At 44.7% G+C, this 22218-nt stretch overlaps 2 protein-coding genes across 2 annotated transcripts in view; one reads left to right on the plus strand and one right to left on the minus strand.

Annotated features, from left to right (window-relative positions):
• Positions 1-20440, minus strand: part of LOC130201668 (gastrula zinc finger protein XlCGF57.1-like) — a 96395-nt gene extending 75955 nt beyond the window's left edge. Inside the window, exon 1 of the mRNA XM_056426758.1 lies at positions 19008-20440. Within this exon, the coding sequence (XP_056282733.1) occupies positions 19398-20354 (957 nt within the window). The 5' untranslated portion in view covers positions 20355-20440 and the 3' untranslated portion in view covers positions 19008-19397. The remainder of the gene's footprint in view (positions 1-19007) is intronic.
• LOC130201569 (ras-related GTP-binding protein D-like) lies at positions 732-20818 on the plus strand. Its single transcript, XM_056426638.1, has 3 exons — positions 732-789; positions 1393-1688; positions 20516-20818. The coding sequence occupies exons 1-3, from the start codon at positions 732-734 to the stop codon at positions 20720-20722; spliced, it is 561 nt and encodes a 186-aa protein (XP_056282613.1). The 3' UTR covers positions 20723-20818.
• Positions 20819-22218: the final 1400 nt, after the last annotated feature.

Below are 22218 nucleotides of genomic sequence, written 5' to 3' on the forward strand. Positions count from 1 at the left end.
TATTGTGAATATCAATATGGGTAGATAAACATTTCGTGATCCTCTTGTATTTATTTTAATAAGAATCTATGACACACACCCTACCGGGCAAAAGTTTTAGAACACACCTATTTTCCCAGTTTTTATTAGAATGTTAGCAGTTCAAGTGAAGAACATGAAATGGTTCAAAGGTCAGCGGCAAACTGCCAAAGGTGAAACCAAAAAACTGAAAAATAATGTACATTTCAGAGTTGTGCAAAAAGGCCTTATTCAGGCAACAAGTGATTAAGGGTCAACAACTTTCTGAACTATATTTGATTTATATTGTAGAACGAATGCCACGCGGGTGTGTTCGGCTGATACATCAAACATTTAGATTACATTTAGTTAAGCAAAACCATTCCATGAGTATTATGTTTATCTCCAATTGATTATGTGGATTCTATGCTTTCATTTCAGAGTACATTGAGAAATTAAACTGTACATTTCAATAATAGAATGGAGAAATAGAGATGTTGTCACACTTGTGACCGGTAGTGTGCAGACACGTCTCTCTCCGTGTCGCCGTGCCAGACACTTGACAGACACACAACAGACCCCTCCGCTGCGGGGGAAAGGTCACCGGCATGGCTCCCACGGATCAGGTGGCGACCCGGGGAAAGTGGGCCACCGCGAGGCGGCTCGAGTCCTGAGCCGACCACGAGCAGCCGCGGCCGGCATGGCGAGCGAGAGGGACGCGGGGGAGGGATACTATGACGACGACGAGGACGACCTGGAGGCGTTTTCAGACGCCGGGCTGTGAGGACGGAGGTGAGGTCAAAGTTCACGTGACACCTGACACTCACCTCAGTTCAGTGAGTTAGTCTCAGAGCTGAACCTCTGTCCCTCCCAGTGTGTTATTGATGGTTGTATGTAAGTATGTGTGTTATTGATTCTCAAACATCAGAGCAGAGGGAAACACCTCACAATCACATCCCGGTTTATGATCAACGATAACGGGATTAACAGTTTTCACATTGAACTCTGACGCATTGCTCCTCCTGTCGGACGCCATGTGGCTGGTAGAGGGCCGCTGACCGCCGGCAAGCAATTAAATGTGTACGTAAATAGTTGAGAACTCAGAAGCGTTCAGCTCTGCAAATCTGGAATATTAAACCAGAATAAGGCTGAAGAGCTGGAGACACGATGAGACTGACATTCCTCAGCATCGAGCCATCAAGGTGTCGAGGCAAGAATGTGACGCACACACACACACACAATATAGTAGTATTTGGTACTATTTAATCCCATTGTCATGAATATTGTTCTCCCAGAATCACACATCATGACATTGTGTTGAGCCCCATCCTCTGATGAGTCGGTTGTGTAGAAGCACTTCGTCCTGTCGCATCTCTGGTTCTTCTGTTCCTGTAGTGTTGGGCTTCAGCGACCCTCTGAACGGAGAGGTCAAACCTCGCATCCTGCTGATGGGCCTGAGGAGGAGTGGGAAGTCCTCCATCCAGAAGGTGGTTTTCCATAAGATGTCGCCCAACGAGACCCTGTTCCTGGAGAGCACCAACAAGATCTGCAGAGAGGACGTGTCCAGCAGCTCCTTCGTCAGCTTCCAGATCTGGGACTTCCCCGGCCAGATCGACTTCTTCGACCCCACCTTCGACTACGAGATGATCTTCAGGGGCACCGGAGCGCTGATCTTCGTCATCGACTCTCAGGTCAGCCCACACACCCAGAGGAACACAATCAGGCCCAGACAAGCAGAATAGGAGAAGGACAGTCGGTTTAGCCGCTGCCACGGTAACGGAACACACACCATGGCCACTCCTGACGACCCCGCTACGTCGGCTTGAAGGTCCCCTCCACCTCTCAGATCAGTCCCTATCATGCTGCTCTCTCAATGTTCCAATCAAGACAGTTGTCTTGACAATATGCCACAACAACCAATAACAGGCACACTGAGCCCTTCAAATTGAGGAGAAGAATTGAAAAGTGTCGCAATAAGCAGCGATAACCAATAAGCAATAATCCATAGCGATACGGCATCATTACAGTCTTAGACCCAGCCCTACGGAGGAGTACGCTTCCCCTCCACAGGAACCCCGTGACCCTGGAGCTCGGAGGCCGTGGTCTCTACTCAACTGCACACACGTGTAGAAACCAGCGAGATATATAGATAGATATATATATATATATATATATCTATCATGCAATAAATCTGTGATACGAGAACCCAAGGAACGCCGCCTGACACTGTGTGCGTGTGTCCCTCTCTCTCTCTGTCTTTCTGTCTCTCTCTCTCTCTCTCTGTCTTTCTGTCAATGTCTCTCTCTCTCTCTCTGTCTCTCTGTCCTCTGTCTATGTCTCTCTCTCTCCCTCTCTCTATGTCTCTCTGTCCCTCTGTCTATGTCTCTCTCTCTCTGTCCCTCTGTCTATGTCTCTCTCTCTCTCTCTCTCTCTCTCTCCCTCTCTCTATGTCTCTCTGTCCCTCTATCTCTCTCTCTGTCCCTCTGTCTATGTCTCTCTCTGTCTTCTATGTCATGAAGCCACTTTCCTGCTGCAGCTCTTGCACTGGTTTAGCTCAGTGGTTACTTCCTCAAATCTATCAGATTACGATGTTCTCTCCCTCCCTGGGATCAAACCTCGGGCGCTGTCCAGTGTTTTCTGTCTTTGACTTTGACTCTTTATGATACAATGACGGGGTCAAAAGAAAAAGTGGGAACACATTCGGGAGACTGTGCTTATGTTACTATGGACACCAATTTATACATTTTTATTTAAAAAATATCAACATACCCACAGTGACTATGAAATACCCTTTCACAGGGCACAGATGAAGCTGGATGGATATAATATTTACCAAAGTTATTTTTTACTATGTGCATCCCTTACGAGGAGAGATCAGCTCAAAATGCTCCAGACAGAGGAACTCTCGTCTTTCTTGCTGCTTCCATCGTAAAAAAAGAAGTTTGAATACTTTGCAAACAAATGCGCAATAAAGTCCAGAGTCCACAGAATGTGATTGGGAATCCGTTGCGCTCTAATGACACTTTTATTTCTAATCGAGTACCAAATACGAACCATTTTCTGAATCAGTCACGTGAGACAGCCGGCTCGTCATCACATACGTCATCAACAGGCGCCTCGACACCCGCTTCACGAAACATCTTCCTGGCGCCTCGTGTGGAAGCCTCGAGACAAAGGACACGTCGCTGCCCACCAGAGCCCGGATGTGCGGACACACTTGTTGAAGTGGACTTTGTAGAAAGTGTAACCTCAGACTCACGGCTTCGTCGCGTGGCAACAGGAAGGAGACAGAGACGGAACTCGGCCACACGGCGCGAGTCGCAGGGACTCTCTGGAGACTAAACGGCGCGTCTCATCGCCCACGATGCCCACGTGACCCTGTGCGAGCGACTCTGTGTTGTTCCGCTTCATCGGAAACGTCCAGATTGTGTCCTCGTGTCCTGCGGAGCTCATGACGTCATCGTGCCAGCAGGAGATACACGGACCCGAGCGGAGCCGAGCAACACCGAGCGGAGCCGAGTGAGCGACGCGTTTTTAACGGAGCTGTCTGGAGGAAACGTTTCTGAGCTCGTGAAAATGTCTAAAGCCCAAATGCTGAGAGGTTTAGTCAACCAGTGACTCACTGCGGCTGCGCAGGAGATCTGCGGGCTGTTTGAAGGAACGATCGCAGAGTACGAGGAGGAACTGTGTAGTTTAAAAGAGGAGAAACGCGACACCGGAAGCTGCTGCACGCCGTGTTCAACCCGGAAGTCCGGTTGCAACGAGCAGGTGGGTTCTCTTTGTTTATCACTTTAACCTGATAGTGGGGCAGATGGTAGAATAATCGTGTAATTTATAATGACAGCACGACATTGTGTGGAGTTGTTCTCCAGAGGTCTTCTGCCCGATTTTTTGCCTCTATTCTTATGTTTCTAAGTGCTAATTTTAAACATGCTAATTTATTAGACTTACTACGATACATCTCACAGGTACTGATTGTATTGTTACTGTACTACATCAGAGGTACATATCGTATTGTTACTGTACTACATCAGAGGTACATATTGTATTGTTACTGTACTACATCAGAGGTACATATCGTATTGTTACTGTACTACATCAGAGGTACATATTTTATTGTTACTGTACAACATCTCAGTACAATCACTCAACAAAAAGACTGTTTGTGGTTCTGGCTTCTCATTGGTGGAACGAGCTCCCCACTGACATCAGGACAGCAGAAAGTCTACAACTATAAACACATCTTTTCCGACTATACCTTGAATAAAAACAGATTAGCACTTCAGTGTCACTTGATTGGCACTTAGTTATGGTATTACTTATTGTATTATGTTACAACTCATGGAATTACTAATTGTATTACTTATAATACTGATGGTATTACTTGTAGTATTACTGATGGTATTACTTGTAGTATTTCTGTTGGTATTACTGATGGTATTACTTGTAGTATTACTTATGGTATTACTGATGGTCAACCCCTGCTTTCACCACTGTTCTTCTCTTTGCCTCCACTCTGGCCCAACACTGATGTGGAGCTGAGGTGTCAACCAGTGCATACAACCTGCAACTCTGGTGTCCTTCAACAGCCGCTGCTACTCCTTGCTTCTCTGCATAGATCTCCCGAGCCTTCACAGTTGGGTTTCCACAAACCTCTCTTGTGTTCCAGGATCTCAGATCTTGTATCAGGGAGTCGTTAAAAGTACAAGTCTGTTTGTCTCTCTCCGAAGGCGGTCGCATTTTTCTCTCTCTCTCCTCCCCATGACCTGACCTTCCCTGCTTGGCTCCTATCGTCTTGTCTTATACTTGAGAGACTCTCTCCGCATCGCTCTTCAAACTAAAAACCATGGACCTGATCAACTGGTCTCTCAACGCAATTGACACCATCTTCTCGACGAGAAGCTCGGGTTCGGGGGAACCTGCCCGTCCTGCCGGGACGTTTGCAGCTGGTTACACAATGGATGCGTACGAGAAGTGGCGTGTCGTGTGCCTAGCGGCCCTTTCCGTGGAAGACGTAGAAGACATCTACCTATTCGGAACTATGATTACAGGTTTTCTGGTAATTGGATTTGGCGCTTATCGGAAAATTAAGGAAACGGTGACGGCTGTTAAAAGCCCCCTAAGGCTGCCCGACATGATTGACGCGCTGGGCAGAGTTGTTGGCACTCAGACTGTGGCATTGAACCGCCAGAATGATAACATCGTGGAGAAGCTGACGTCTCTGCAAATGAAATTGGATCGATTTGAAATCCTATTGGGAAATGGGAGGAAAATGGAGGGATAGTAGGTGCGCAAATTGAATGCAGCAACTGGAAGACCAAACAATCCCAATCTTATCTGCTTTCGGCTCCCTCAACCAGAACGGGCCTTGGCCGAGGCCGTTACTGGAACAACAACTCCCCTGAAGACCTCTGAAGTGAGAATCTCTCTCATTCCCTTCCCCCTATCCACAGACACCTGTGGTTGTTGTCTCCCCAGGACATTTCAAGGCTATCTCCATTGCAACGACCATCTTGCGGTCTGAGAACTCTGTCTGTTGTGGCCTGGCGGAGGACGACATACCAGGCCACTCATACACGAACTTCAACACACTGATATGCATTCACTACCCCCCCCCCCCCCCCATCCCACGCCTTCGCCTGCTTCGTACCCCCAGTGTGACAGGACGGGGTCTACTGGCGCCTTAAATGGCTGCCGGATGGCTGGCTGCTTGTCTGCGCTGGTTACCTTCTGCCCCCCAATGGCTGGGTTTAGATCCCCCAGTCTTTGGCTTACCTCCCCTCCCCCCTTCCTCCCCGTTGCACGTCTTGTTTAAATGTATGTGCTTTTGTGCTGAGGTGTTTTTTCCTGCTCACACACTGTACCCCTCGAGGGGCATAATCTGGTTTTTTTCTTCTCTCTCCTCTCTTCCCTCATGTTATGCTGTAATCTGCCTGTAATTTCCCGCTTGCGGGATCAATAAAGTATACATCTATCTCTACATCTTCTGCCGAAAATAAAAAAACACATATTTTCCAACTACGTTGAATAAAAACATAAGCATTTCAGTGGCACTTGAATTGCACTATGGCATTATTTATGGAATTACTCATGGTATTACTTTTGGTATTTTTAGAGTTTGGCATTTTTGGAGAACTGTTTCTTTCTTTATTCTTGTTGTTCTGAGTTTGTACTCGTGGTTGAATTCACTTATTTTAAGTTCATTTGGATAAAAGTGTCTGCTACATGACATGTAAGGTTGTTCTTTTTATTTCGAGGTCATGCTTCTCTCATACACAACTAACTCAGAATATTCAGTGATATACTTCTTGAATAAATAACAGTTTTAATATGAGATTCATAAATGTATGTTTCTATTCTCCACAGACGTCCAGCAGCTGTTGGTGGTTAAAGAAGAGGTTCCTTCTGAGCAGCAGGTCTGGAGCTTCAGTCTGGACCAGGTGCATCCAGAACCCCCACTAGTTAAAGAGGAACAGGAGGACCCAGAGCCCCCCCCCCCCCCCCCCCACACACATTAAAGAGGAACAGGAGGACCCAGAGCCTCCCCACATTAAAGAGGAACAGGAGGACCCAGAGCCTCCCCACATTAAAGAGGAACAGGAGGAACTCTGGATCAGTCAGGAGGGAGAGCAGCTTCAAGGGCTGGAGGAGGCTGGTCTCAAGTGCTTATTCACTCCTGTGAAGCTGAAGAGAAAGCTCAGTCCTCTCAGCTTCATCAAAGACAAACTGAACCGATGGAAATATAAACTGATGGAGATACTTGTGGAGGACCAGAACCAGCCAGGAACGCAGATGCAGATAGACCTCCAGATCCTGATGCAAAGACTGGAGACTCTTCAGAACCAGATACTGATGAGGAGATTGGAGACTCTTCTGAACCAGATACTGATGACTCTGTTGATTGGAAAAAGACCAGAGAACCAGGTTTTAAGTCTCTGAATAATGATGACGTTTCTGTCAGTGATTCAAAATGTAGTTCTAGTGAAAAAGCTGCTCAATCTGTAAGACATCTTTTACAGAGAGGGGTCATTTAAAGAGACACATGTTAACTCACACAGGAGAGAAACCTTTCAGCTGCTCAGTCTGTGAAACATCTTTTGCGCAGAGAGGAAGTTTAAAGAGACACATGTTAACTCACACAGGAGAGAAACCTTTCAGCTGCTCAGTCTGTAAAAGATGTTTTACACTGAGCAGTCATTTAAAGAGATGCATGTTAACTCACACAGGAGAGAAACCGTTCAGCTGCTCAGTCTGTAAAAGATGTTTTAGAGAGAGAGGAACTCTAAAGAGTCACATGTTAACTCACACAATAGATAAACTGTTCAGCTGCTCGGTCTGTAAAACATCTTTTACAGAGAGGGGGCCTTTAAAGAGACACATGTTAACTCACACAGGAGAGAAACCGTTCAGCTGCTCAGTCTGTAAAAGATGTTTTAAAGTGAGAGGAAATTTAAAGACTCACATGTTAACTCACACAGGGGAGAACCCATTTTAGTTGTTCTTGTTTTGGTAAAGTTGACATTTATTCCACTCCCTCATTTGTCATGAAGACCGTGAGAAACCTCCCTCGTTGATCACCGTTCTGATTTGGGATTAATGGATGTCAGGATCAGTTAAACATGAATTAATTAGTCAAACCAAAAGCTGGAGACCGCAATGAAAAGATGCTTAGGACGAAGATGTACTGAGAACGGAGTTAAATGAAGAATTTGGGAATTTCAAACAGAGATGAGGCATAAAGTCCACCTCCTCTCGTCCCACCTGCACTCTGTTTTGTGGTGCAACCATAAAGTAATGCTCGATTCAGAGAAACAATGGAGTCAATCTGTAAAGATGTGGGCACAACAGTCAGAAAATGTGTTCTCCAACATATGTCATGCCCATCTGAATTATTGTACACAAATCTATGTACAGGTTATTAGTGAATGTAGAAACAGTGACAATGAAAATATGATACCATGTTTATGCCAAAAAAAATAGCCGGACACTGCAGGGAATCGAACCCCATCCCAGTAAAGCAGGAGTACCATTACCAGTGCCTTGTTTTCTTTTTGAGGCTTGTGGGTTATAATATTTTTTCCATCACACTTTATTTTTTTTTATAACTTTTTATTTAGCATTTTCCACAAACAGATTATTCCTTGACATCGAGAAAAGAAAAAAATATATATATCTACAACAAAATAAAATCAGCACACGTCCAAATCCATCTATATCCACATACACACCCGGCAAACATTCCCACCCATCCCCTCCCACATGTTTATACTAAATACAAAGTGAAATAACTAAAGAAAGGTAAAAGGCATCAATGTGAAAAATAAAATAAAGAAATCAACAGACATTCATTTCATACCCAGATTTTTCATAGACCTCTTTGTTTTGCAGTTGCACTCTGTGTGTACAGCCTCAACCCCTCTCAGTTATAACATCTACATCCAATATCGACTCTAGATATAACGTCACGCCCATCTTCTTGTGAAGATATCTAATGTCATTTGTAGTTTTGCAGTCATTTTTTCCATTGTATGGACCTGTTTTAATCTCTGTCTCCACTGAGTTATGGTTGGTGGTTTTGCATCTTTCCAGTTCAGAGTTATTGTTTTTCTGGCAATCATTAAAAGTATACGTAGAATATACCTCAGATTGGTGTCCCCTAAATCTCTTCACTTCAATGATTCTATTGATTTCTTTTTAAATATTTTTCCAAAAACCTTTGACTACTGTCCCAAAAGATATGCGTGTGATCTCCTATTTTTCCACATTTTCTCCAGCATAATGGAGCTGAAGGATCCTTCACATATGAAGAGATTACAAGAGGTGTATTAAAATATCTGATTTTTCGTTTCCAATCAAATTTCCATAATTGGCTATTGATTCCTTTATGACATTTATTGTACAGATCTTCCCATGTTGCATCTTCAATTATAACATTTATTTCCAATTCCCACTTTTCCTTGATGTTCAATGTATTTTGTGTTCTGTCAGCTGTAAGCCTTCTATATATGTGGGAGACGTGGTTTTTAGTTGGAAAGCCGTTTTCTGCTATATTAATAAAATAGTCTTCCGTTACATTAGTTTTCTTTTTTTACTAACTGTCTGTCTTTATGGTTTGTAATGTAGTGTCTCATTTGAAGGTATCTATGCAGGTCCTTTGATGGAAGTGTATATTGTTCTTGCAGCTGAGAAAATGATTTGAGTTCTGTTCCATAAAATAATTGGTTGATGGTTTTAAGACCTTTTACAGCCCACTGTCTAAATCCACCATCCCACATCGAGGGAGGGAATTCTATGTTGCCTACAAGTGGCATAGCCCTTGAGAGTGAGCTGGGTCCTTCAAGCTTCTTTTTAAGTATTGTCCAAATCTTCAGTGCGTGTCTTATCCATTTGTTTTTTAAATTTCTTTTGTTAAATGATTTGATATCAATGAAAGGCAATGTTGATATAGATATACCCTTAGCTGTGCTCTGTTCTATCTGGGTCCATCCTGTCTCCTGGTCATTTCCAATCCATGCCACTATAGCTGTTAGTTGTGCTGCCCAATAATATAGTTTCAGGTTTGGTAGGCCGAGACCTCCTTTTTCTTTGAGTAGAAGCTGTGTTTTCAGTCTTATTCTGGGTTTCTTATTCTGCCAGATGCATTTTGAGATTAGTTTATTTAATATATTGAAGATGGAAACTGGTTCTGCCACTGGTAGAGACTGAAACACATTCATGTTCACCGTCTCCGCTCGACCAAACAATGAGAGGGGCAGAATTTGCCAACGTGTCAGGTCATTTTTTATTTGTTTGATTAGCTTATTGTAATTGGCATTGTTGGAGGAGAAAATGTGTTCACAATTGTCTCTCCCAAATATCTATGGGGGGTAATCTAATCCTGTGTGGGGTCATGTGAAAAGGTCACAAACCGATGACTTGAGGTGATGGACCAACCGGAAAAGTCACTCAAATGTTGGGGGGTTGCAGAATAAACAGGGCCGTCAGGGGTCTTCACTTCTATTTTGGAGAAACAGATGGACTCTGGAATGTGTACCTCTCGGTGAGGTCCTAGTTTGGAGAAACAGATGGACTCTGGAATGTGTACATCTCGACGAGGTCCTCTTTAGGGGAAACAGATGGACTCTGGAATGTGTACATCTCCGCGAGATGTATAAAGAGGAGGAGAATTAACTTCGAAGGCAGCATTAAGTCGGAGACTTCTCATTCGGAGGGTTCAGACTTTGCTCCACTCAGCTGGGTGTTTCCATGACTTGATTTGTGTGATTACTTATTTGTCTAGTTGACTCACTTGTCCACTTGTTTGTACCTGGCTCACATTCTGATCATTTGTGAACTTGCTACTATATAATAAAGTGTGATAAGACCACCGTGCTTAAAATACTTTTGATTTCTCACAAGGCATCGGAACAGTTATTCCACCACAAATTGGCGACGAGGATACACCTGGACCAGATGTCCTATGGGGTATCATGAAAGCCCAGGCGTGTTCCACAGAGCACTTAGCGAAAATCTTCAAAATGTGCAACTCGCTGGTGGTCTTTGAATTATGTTGATGACATGATGATTTGCAGCACATCAGAAGAAGCTTGTAAAATTGATACAGTAGCGCTACTTAAACATTTGGCAGATAATGGACACAAAGCCAGTCTGCAGAAGCTTCAATTTGCACTAAAAAAGGTGACTTATCTGGGACATGTGATCACAGAGGAGGGCAAATCCCTCTCTCCCAAACGCATTGCAGCAATTCAATCGTTACCAAAACCAATCACTAAGAAACAAATGGAGTTTTTTGGGAACAACTTCTTATTGCAGACAGTGGATTCCAAATTACTCAGAAAGAGAGGCATCCCTCTCGTCCATGGTCCATGGTAGAAACCTTAGTGCACGTGACAAACTGACTTGGACTGAGGAAGCCGAGAAGGCATTTGAGGACTTAAAGACTTCCTTATCGCAGGCCCCGACTTTGGGCTTGCCGAGACCTGACTTACCTTATACTCAATTCATAGACCAAAAAGACTGTTATATGACATCTGTTTTGTGTCAGCCGCATGGAGGGAAACTCAGGCCTACTTCTCCTCAAAACTTGACCCTGTCACCGCAGGTCTCCCTCTTTGTTTGCGAGCAGTAGCAGCAGCTGAAAAAGCTATTCTAGCCTCACGTGACATTGTGGGCTATTCTGATGTCACACTTATGGTCCCGCATGCAGTTTCCCACATCTTACATGCTCAGAAGACTTCTCACCTCTCTGCTCAGAGATGGCTCAGATATCACACGACATTGTTGGAACTACCTAACATTACGGTGAAACGTTGCAACGTCCTTAACCCTGCTACACTTCTTCCAACTGCAGAGGATGGAGAGCCTCATGACTGCGTCGAAGTCTTGCAACAGACATGTACGCCGAGACCTGATCTGACGGACACACCACTTTCTAACGCTGATCTTGAGCTATTTGTAGACGGCTCTGCTTCTCGCTCACCCACAACAGGCAGTGGGCAGGTTGGATTTTCTGTAGTGTCATCACACAAGACACTGGTTTGTGGCAAGCTTCCTTCACACCTCTCAGCACAAGCAGCAGAGTTGATTGCACTCACAGAAGCTTGCAAGTTAGCTGAAGGTAAAACGGTTAACATCTACACCGATTCACGTTATGCTTTTGGAGTGGTACATGATTTTGGATCCCTGTGGAGACATCGGGGTTTTTTAACATCAGCAGGCAAACCTATTGCACACCACACCCTTGTTGCAGCTGTTCTGGATGCGATTTTGTTACCCAAAGCTGTTTCAGTGATTAAGTGTGAAGCTCACACATCTTCTTTTGACCCTGTGTCAAACAGCTGTGTGAAGCTAGGTGTAATATTAGTTCCCAAATATCTAAATCCTTGTTTAGACCAGTGAAAGGAAACGTCCTCATTCAACTGCGTGGGCCAGATTCCGGATATCATCATCGCCTCTGATTTGTTTTCATTCATTTCATACCCTGATACTGAGCCGTATTTGTGCAGACACTGCATAAGTGCAGGAATGGAGAGAAGAGGGTTTTTTATAAAAAGCAAAATGTCATCTGCAAACAGAGCTATTTTCACTCTGACTCTTGATCTTGGGTCTCTATACAACAAGTTGATCCAGCTAACAAATTCTTCGCCGAATGCCATCTCTATCAATGTTTGTTCCAGGGATGACCAGTCAACTCTATCAAATGCCTTTTCGGCATCTAAGCCGAGAAGCATTGCATGTTGTCCGTCTCTTGACGCTATTGATTGTAAATTTAGGGCTTTTCTTATGTTGTTTGTTCCTTGACGGCCTAGGATGAATCCAGTTTGGTCGGGTTTTATTAATTTTGTTATATATTTTTGGGTTCTGGCCGCCAGGATGGACGTCAGGATTTTATAGTCTACACATAAGAGGCTTATTGGTCGGTAACTGGTGCACTGTATGGGATCTTTTCCTTCTTTATGTAGGACCGTAATGATGGCTTCAGGCCATGATTTCGGTGGATCTCTCATTTTTAGTACATAATTATATATTTTGCATAATATAGGGGTGAGGTCGTTCACAAAGGCTTTGTAATCCAGTGAATCCATCTGCTCCCGGTGATTTGTTGTTTTTTAGTTTAGCAATGGTTTCTTTAATTTCATCTTGTGCCATCACATCTCTTTGCCGTGTCGTCTGGCTGAGAGTTAGCGTTAGCTCCGCCGCCGCCACCCACTTCCAAATGACTGAATGTAAAGTTCTGTATACCCCAACTTCTTGGCGGTGGTATTATTCTTCATTCCTGTGTTTGCAAACTCAATTTACAAAAAAGAAAATAAATAAAAAGAAAAGTTTGAATCCTCTCAGCGCCTTATGCTGCGTTTACTCCTGTGAGTTTTAGCGGCTTATCTCCATGACTTTACCCACGTATGACTTCATTAAAGTCTTTTTTTTGGACATTACTAAATTCTCAAAGGTCCCATTTCACATCAACGTTGAATCCTCTTAGCGCCTTATGCTGCGTTTACTTGCGTGACTTTACTCGCTTGAGCTTTTGTGGCTTTTCGCGGTTTCACGTGATTTGCTTACACACACACAACCTGCCTCCTGGCATTCATGACACCGTTAGCTAGACACTTCGTACTTTTTAAGTGGAAACACGCTCTCCCACCCACACATAAGTTAAAAGAGATCCTAAATCATATAAAACTTTAAAAGATCAGATTTGGACTCAGATTCCATTGAATCCTTTTGATGAGACCTGGAAGCCTTTTATTAACTATTTGAGCAATGCGCCAATCCAACAGGATCTAGTTAACTAGTTTTTTTTATCATAACGCTGATCGGCTTTCCCAACTCGGCTTCTTCACCTGCAGCTGATTCTCCGTCGTCTCTGCCGCTGTCTTCCCGATTACCGCCGAGACGCCTAGCGAGCGTCTGAAAGGAAATGAAACCATGCAGACGACCTGCACGCCGATCGATCTCTTCTCTCCTTCTTCGCTGCCTCTATCTCTGACGCTAAAAGCTCATTCTACAAAAAACTAAATTCAATTCAATTCAATTCAGTTTATTTGTATAGCCCAATTTCACAAATTACAAATTTGTCTCGGAGTGCTTTACAATCTGTACACATAGACATCCCTGCCCCAAAACCTCACATCGGACCAGGAAAAACTCCCAAATAACCCTTCAGGGGGAAAAAAAGGGAAGAAACCTGGAGGAGAGCAACAGAGGAGGATCCCTCTCCTAGGATGGACAGATGCAATAGATGTAATGTGTACAGAAGGACAGATTTAGAGTTAAAATACATTCAATGAATATGACAGAGTGTATGAATAGTTCATAGTAGGCATATTCCACGATGGAGACCTCCACGATCCATCAGGCAGATGGCGGTGGGGAGGAGGAGGGCGGAGTCTCAACAGGACAGTGGCGTAGTCATGAGCAGGAATTTACGACCCAGACGATCCATCAGGCAGATAGGATCTATGCCGTCTCATAGGGTCCGATGACCCCATGAGACGTAAAGTCAAAAGGACTTCCGGTGAGAAAGCAGTGTTAGTAACGTGTGATTGAGAGATGAAAATTCATCCTTAAGGAGAGAAAAAAGAGGAGATAGGTACTCAGTGCATCCTAAACGTCCCCCGGCAGCTATAAGCCTATAGCAGCATATCAAGGGGCTGGACCAGGGCAAACCTGATTCAGCCCTAACTATAAGCTCTGTCAAAGAGGAAGGTCTTAAGTCTACTCTTAAACGAGGTGACTGTGTCTGCCTCCCGGACTGAAATTGGAAGCTGGTTCCATAAAAGAGGAGCTTGATAACTAAAGGCTCTGGCTCCCATTCTACTTTTTAAGACTCTAGGAACTACAAGTAGTCCGCATTTAGTGAGCGTAGCTCTCTAGTGGGGCAATATGGTACGACAAGCTCCTTAAGATATGATGGAGCATCACCAATCAAGGCTTTGTAGGTTAAGAGAAGAATTTTAAAAGTGATTCTTGATTTTACTGGGAGCCAGTGCAGAGCAGCTAGTGCAGGAGTGATGTGATCTCTTTTCTTAGTTTTAGTGAGAACACGAGCTGCAGCATTCTGGATCAACTGGAGGGACCTAAGAGATTTATTAGAGCAGCCTGCTAATAAGGAGTTGCAGTAATCCAGTCTCAAAGTAACGAACGCGTGAACCAATTTTTCTGCACCTTTTGAGACAAGATGTGCCTGATTTTTGAAATATTACGTAGATGAAAGAATGCAGTCCTTGAGATTTGCTTTACGTGGGAGTTAAAGGACAAGTCCCGATCAAAGATAACGCCAAGATTCTTTACAGTGGTGTTGGATGCCAGGGCAATGCGTCTACAGAATCCACATCACCAGATAATTGATCTCTGAGGTGAATAAAATTACTTCGGTTTTGTCTGAGTTTAACATCAAGAAGTTGCAGGTCATCCATGTTTTTATGTCTTTAAGACATGCTTGAATTTTACAGAGTTGGTTGCTCTCCTCTGGTTTTATCGATAAATATAGTTGAGTGTCATCTGCATAACAATGAAAGTTTATGGAGTGTTTACTGATAATATTACCCATAGGAAGCATGTATAAGTTAAATAAAATTGGTCCAAGCACAGAACCTTGTGGAACTCCATGATTAACGTTGGTGGTTATCGAGGCGTCATCGTTTACAAATACAAACTGAGATCGATCTGATAAATAGGATTTAAACCAAATTAGTGCCGTGCCTGAAATGCCAATCGACTGCTCCAGTCTCTGTAACAGGATGTCATGGTCAATGGTGTCGAATGCAGCACTAAGGTCTAACAAGACCAGGACAGAGGAGTCCTTTATCTGCTGCCATTAAGAGGTCATTTGTAATTTTCACCAGTGCCGTCTCGGTGCTGTGGTGTTTTCTAAATCCTGATTGAAATTTCTCAAATAAACTATTATGATGTAGAAAGTCGCACAACTGATTTGACCACTTTCTCAAGGATCTTGGAGAGGAAGGGAGGTTAGAGATCGGTCTGTAGTTAGCCAATACCTCTGGATCCAGAGTGGGCTTCTTCAGGAGAGGTTTAATAACAGCCACCTTGAAGGAGTGTGGTACGTGGCCTGTTAGCAGAGACACATTGATAATATCTAATAGAGAGCCGCCAATTAAAGGCAAAACGTCTTTAAGCAGCCTCGTCGGGATGGGGTCCAAGAGACAGGTAGACGTGTTCGAAGTAGAAACCGTTGAAAATAATTGGTCACGGTTGATAGGAGAAAATCCCTCCAAATATACACCAGGGCATACAGCGGTTTCCAAGGCCATTCCACTTGAGGACAGATTGGCACTGGTTATGGGCAAGAGATTATTCAATCTTCTTTCTCTAACCCCATTAAACTCGTCTCTATATTTTCCAACCTCCTTGACCTCCCCTGTCCCCCTCCTTCCACACTTCTACAGAGCCACTTTGTCGTCTCCTTTACAAACAAGATGGACAACACACGCTCCTTCACTAATCCATCTTCTCTCACTACAATTCCATGAACTTCTTCTTCGTCCCCCTCTCTTCCCTCTGTCTCCTGATCAGGTTCTTACCTTAGTAATCTACGGCGCCCCGACCACCTGACCTCTTGACCCCATCCTATCTCACATTCTCCAGGCTGTTGCTTCTGACCTTCTAACCGTTCTCACCCATCTTATCAACAGCTCCTTCTCAACCGGCCGTTTCCCTAACCCTCTGAAGGAGGCGAGAGTGAACCGTCTCCTGAAGGGAACCACCCTCAACCCGTCTGAAGTCAACGACTACAGACCTTTCTCTCTTCTGCCTTTTCTTTCCAAAACTCTAGAGCGAGCTATCTTCAACCAAGTGTCCTCCTCTCTCCACAGAGAGACTCCAGCAGAATCTGCAGGACGAGTAAAGGAGCGGCAGACCAGCGAGAGCTTCTTCAGTCCCAGCTTGAAGAAGCTCCAGAGCCAGTTCTCCAACAAGCCTCCGAGGAGCAAGTGGTACCAACACTTGATCCCATGATGCAGAGGTAACAAGAACCTAAAGAGACTATGACAATGTAAAACAATTTAAATGCATATAATCATGACAATACATAACGCATGGAACACAAGACAATACCAGAAAAACTGATGTGTAGTGTCGCGATTTAACCAATCCACGAGTACGCGTGCAGGAGAGACCAGCCGTACTGCAGAAGGATTTTAGTTGAACTTCAATCAGGTTTATTCAACAGAGTATTGTTGATGTTGGAGGAACAGGAACCACCGGACGGCACTGACTGAAAGAAACAGCGGTAGACTTCTACTTTAAATCTATTAAGCGTTTTATTCAGAAATCAGGATACAAGTAGACATCATGCATGGACCCCCCTCAGCCCGATACCTAGAGTATTCGGACCAGAGAGAGGCGCTTTAGCAGAGGGCGCGACGGTTTAAATAGTCATCAAGGCCAGTTCTGATTGGTCCAGCGAAGAGAGGGCGGTGTCTTCTCATTGGTTCTTCGTCTCTCTGCTTCCGCTGTTGTCGCTCATTCATTGGTCCTTCTCGGCCCGCCAATCAGAGCATATGTTGTGAAAAAGTGTGAGAAAGGAAGAGAGTTGAGATACTTTGTTTTCTTCCTTTAAACGGTCTCCCACTCCTCTCGGGGAGTCTTATCAGTGCAGGAATGGGGCCTGGAACTCCTAGAAGGTCGTTTAAACAAAGGGCCTCTTCACGTGTGTGCGTGTGTCATGGGTCAGAGAAAGGCCTGTGGTTGAATCCGGATATTAATTGCTAAAGCTGGACCGTTCCTTATCTTATCTGCGCTGTGAGTTAAAGTCTATAGTTGCTCTTTCTGAACTATGAATATAATGAGCTCTTTGTATGTGATCACTTCTAGAATGTGCGTGATGCGGGGGAGGGGGGTGCATAAAACTTCCTTCGAGTGTCACTGTTATCTTCTTTGATCAGTTCAGGCGCCAGATTGACCTGCTGAAGTTTCTAACTCTCATCCAGTGATTTTCCACTTTACACATAACATTTATGCACAATACACTAGGCTATGCTAAGCTATAATATATATTCTTTACAGTATCACACAAGCTGAATGCGTGTACTCGGGTCTGTAGGAAGGGCCTCCGCTCGCTCCATTCCTGACAGACTGACATTCCAAAAGATTAGTTATGCATATAAAGTCTTTAAGAGCATTTGTGATTGGATTCGCATAATAAGTAGGAGGCGGCCCGTGGTTTAGACTTAGGAGCCTCATTGGAGCACAGGGTGTAGTCCAACCCTCAAGGCCCCACCCAGGTCTTCCTTCTCCAGCCATCAGTAGTGTGTGCATGTTTCTCATTTCTGTGTATATGGGGTTAATTGACTCGGCTTGAAGAGTTCATGTGCGGGACAAAGACATGTTTCACTTGTTGCTTTTTTGAAAATTCTCTAACGAGCTCGGGAATCTTAAGATAGTCTTATCTCTTTCGGGATGGGACGAGCTGTGGCTAGGTCGGTCCCAGGATAGTTACAAAGGGCCAGTGTAGCTGTGGGGGTGGGGGTGGCAGAGAGAGAGCCAATGTGTGTGTGTGTGTGAGGGGTCAGAGAGGGCCAGTGTGTGTGTGTGAGATGCTGTGTGGCAGAAAGAGGGCCAATGTGCTCAGCGTTCCACTATAATTCTAAAGTGTCTATATACAACCTATTTTCTATCAATCTAATTCTAAAGTAGCTTAATCTTAGCTGAATACACTTGTGTTGGAGTCTGTATCAGCTTGACAGTTTGTTTAACCATCTTTATTTTCGGGGTGTTTTGCAGTCGAGTGTGAAGCGGCGGGGATGAGAGTCAGCACCTCCACATCTGAGGCCATGGTGCTCTGCTGGGAACCGGTGGACTGCTCCCTCCAGGTGGGACAGAGTACCCCAAGCGAAGGAGTTCAAGCATCTCGGGGTCTGGTTCACGAGTGAGGGTAAGATGGGGAGAGATCGACAGGCGGATCGGTGCGGCTGCAGCAGTAAAACAGGCGCTATAGCGGACCGTCTTGGTGAAGAGGAGCTGGGCCGAAAGGCAATGCTCTCAATTTGCTGGTAGGTCTACGTTCCAATCCTCAACTATGGTCACGAACTTTGGGCCGTGACCAAAAGATCAAGGTCGCGAATATCCTCCGTAGGGTGGCCGGGCTCAGCCTGAGAGATAGGGTACCGAGTTCGGACATCAGGAGGGAGCTTGGCGTTGAGCCGCTACTCCTTCGCATCGAAAGGAGTCAGCTGAGGTGGTTCGGGCGTCTGATTCGGACGCCTCCTGGACGTCTCCCTTTAGAGGTTTTCCAAGTACGTCCAACTGGGAGGAGACCCCGGGAAGACCCAGGACCCGCTGGAGGGATTAAATCTCGCTGCTGGCTTTGGAACGCCTCAGGATCCCCCAGAAAGAGCTAGAAAATGTTGCAGGTGAGAGGGAAGTCTGGGTCAGCCTGCTGGGTCTGCTGCCCCCAAGACCCGACCCCGGACTAAGCGGATGAAAGCAAAAATAAGATGAAAACACTCCAAACAAGGCAGATCCTCACTGCAGCAGTAAAGTACAGTAACTGTAATTGTATCACACAAAAGCCGCGTCACTGGACCGATAACTGATGAAATACAGTCTGCTGACATATTCTTGGTGGAGGATCTCAACTCAACAAAGCTCAGCAGACTGGATCGCTATGACAGCAGCTACAAGCACAACAGGAACACTCGGGGGTTCATAAAATACCCAATGACAAAGAACAGGGCCGGTAAAGCTAAACAAAACAAACACGGTGACTACTCTACCCAGATAATATTCTCTTAGTGGAGATGGCTTTGTCGTGGTTAGTGGATAGAGTCCTCCCAGTTGGAAGTGAGCCACTGCCCCAAACGAGGGAGGTCCAGTTTCTCAAGGGCTTGTTGACAAGCGAGGGAGTCGAATAAATCTCAACTTTACCAAAACCACAACAACTAAAATGAGTTCTCTCTTGTGTGAGTTAACATGTGACTCTTTAAAGTTCCTCTGTGTCTAAAAGATCTTTTACAGACTGAGCAGCTGAAAGGTTTCTCTCCTGTGTGAGTGAACATGTGACTCTTTAAAGGTCCTCTCTGTGCAAAAGATCTTTTACAGACTGAGCAGCTGAAAGGTTTCTCTCCTGTGTGAGTGAACATGTGACTCTTTAACTGATTGCTCTGTGCAAAAGATGTTTTACAGACTGAGCAGCTGAAAGGTTTCTCTCCTGTGTGAGTGAACATGTGACTCTTTAAAGGTCCTCTCTGTGCAAAAGATCTTTTACAGACTGAGCAGCTGAAAGGTTTCTCTCCTGTGTGAGTGAACATGTGACTGTTTAAAGGTCCTCTCTGTGAAAAAGATCTTTTACAGACTGAGCAGCTGAAAGGTTTCTCTCCTGTGTGAATTAACATGTGACTCCTTAAAGTTCCACTGTGTCTAAAAGGTGTTTTACAGACTGAGCAGCTGAAATGTTTCTTTCCTGTGTGAGTTAACATGTGAATATTTAACTGATTGCTCTGTGCAAAAGATGTTTTACAGACTGAGCAGCTAAACGGTTTCTCTCCTGTGTGAGTTAACATGTGACTCTTTAAAGTTCCGCTCTGTGAAAAAGATGTTTTACAGACTGAGCAGCTGAAAGGTTTCTCTCCTGTGTGAGTGAACATGTGACTCTTTAACTGATTGCTCTGTGCAAAAGATGTTTTACAGACTGAGCAGCTGAAAGATTTCTCTCCTGTGTGAGTTAACATGTGACTCCTTAAAGTTCCACTGTGTCTAAAAGATGTTTTACAGACTAAGCAGCTGAAAGGTTTCTCTCCTGTGTGAGTGAACATGTGACTCTTTAACTGATTGCTCTGTGCAAAAGATGTTTTACAGACTGAGCAGCTGAAAGATTTCTCTCCTGTGTGAGTTAACATGTGTTTCTTAAAATCTCGTTTGAGGTGAAATCTTTTCCCACATTTCGAGCAGCTGAATGGTTTCTGACTAGAACTGCATTTTGAATCACTAACAGAAACCTCATCATTATTCAGGGAGTTTAAACCTGCTTGAGGTTCTCTGGTCTTCTTCCAATCAACAGAGTCATCAGTATCTGGTTCTGAAGAGTCTCCAGTCTTTTCATCAGGATCTGGAGGTCTATCTGGATCTGCGTTCCTGGCTGGTTCTGGTCCTCCACAATCATCTCCATCAGCTTCTATTTCCATCGGTTCAGTTTGTCTTTGATGAAGCTGAGAGGACTGAGCTTCCTCTTCAGCTTCACTCTTCACATGAGTTAATGAGAACTTGAGACCAGCCTCCTCCAGCCCTTGAAGCTGCTCTCCCTCCTGACTGGTCCAGAGTTCCTCATGTACCTCATTAATGTGGGGTGGCACTGAGTTCTCTTGGTCCTCCTGTTCCTCTTTAATGTGGGGGGGCTCAGGGTTCTCCTGGTCCTCCTGTTCCTCTTTAATCTGGGGGGGCTCAGGGTTCTCCTGGTCCTCCTGTTCCTCTTTAATGTGGGGGGGCACTGAGTTCTCTTGGTCCTCCTGTTCCTCTTTAATGTGGGGGGGCTCAGGGTTCTCCTGGTCCTCCTGTTCCTCTTTAATGTGGGGGGGCTCAGGGTTCTCCTGGTCCTCCTGTTCCTCTTTAATGTGGGGGGGCACTGAGTTCTCTTTGTCCTCCTGTTCCTCTTTAATGTGGGGGGGCTCTGGATGCACCTGGTCCAGACTGGAGCTCCAGACCTGCTGCTCAGAAGGAACCTCTTCTTTAACCACCAACAGCTGCTGGACGTCTGTGGAAAATAGTAACATACATTTATACATCTTATGAATCTGTTATTTATTCAAGAAGTATATCACTGACAAATCTGTGAATTAGTTGTGTATGAGAGAAGCATGACCTCTAAATAAAAAGAACAACATTACATATCATGTAGCAGATGCTTTTATCCAAATCGACTTACAATAAGTGAATTTAACCACGAGTATAAACTCAGAACAACAATAAAGTAAAATTTCTTCAAGAAAGTCAAACTACAAAAATACCATAAGTAATACTAGAGATGCTCCGATCAGGTTTTTTGGTGCCGATCACGGAAATCAGTATCTGCCGATCCGATAATACCGATCACGGTGTCGATTGAAGCATTCTATTTATTGTGTAGCATTATTGCCTGGGACTGAGGAAATACATTTATAAAGCACCTTAACCCTTCAAAAACGACGCATTTATCCAAGGTTTAGTCGGAAATTATGTGTTTTTAATTTTCAGCGGAAGATGAAGAGACGTTCTGCTGTCCTGATGTCATGCGAGCAAATGACAGAGCCGAGGGAATTAGTGTACAGAGATAAGAGGGGACCCAGGACAGAGCCTTGAGGGACCCCAGTAGTGAGAGGAAGAAGAGGGGACCCAGGACGGAGCCTTGTGGGACCCCAGTAGTGAGAGGAAGGGGAGGGGACCCATGACGGCGCCTTGAGGGACCCCAGTAGTGAGAGGGCAAGGTTCAGACAGAGATCCTCTCCAAGTTACCCGGTAAGTGCAGTCGTTGAGGTAGGATGGTGTTAAAGTAACATTATGTAACAATTGTACCTTAAAATAACAGCTTGAAAAAAATGGTGCCTCTACAATGACTTAAAATGGCGATTTGCGGCTCCGCCATCGGGGGTCTGTGGGGAAATAACTCCGCTATGTAAGATTCTGGAGCCGCCCGCTCCGGGGCGGATGTACTTCGACCTGCTTTCCGGCAGTGATTACACAATGTCATAAAGTGCCACTCCACGCTCGCAGCTACAGTATAAGGGTAGC

Source organism: Pseudoliparis swirei, chromosome 11 (genome assembly GCF_029220125.1).
Source record: "Pseudoliparis swirei isolate HS2019 ecotype Mariana Trench chromosome 11, NWPU_hadal_v1, whole genome shotgun sequence".
NCBI lineage: Eukaryota > Metazoa > Chordata > Actinopteri > Perciformes > Liparidae > Pseudoliparis > Pseudoliparis swirei.

Bases quoted from the DNA above. Each gene is read 5' to 3' on its own strand.
- LOC130201569 (XM_056426638.1), top strand. From the start codon at position 732: ATGACGACGACGAGGACGACCTGGAGGCGTTTTCAGACGCCGGGCTGT. The intron at 790-1,392 runs GTGAGGTCAAAG...CTGTTCCTGTAG, and splicing joins GCCGGGCTGTGAGGACGGAG to TGTTGGGCTTCAGCGACCCT. The intron at 1,689-20,515 runs GTCAGCCCACAC...TCCAATCAACAG, and splicing joins TCTTCGTCATCGACTCTCAG to AGTCATCAGTATCTGGTTCT.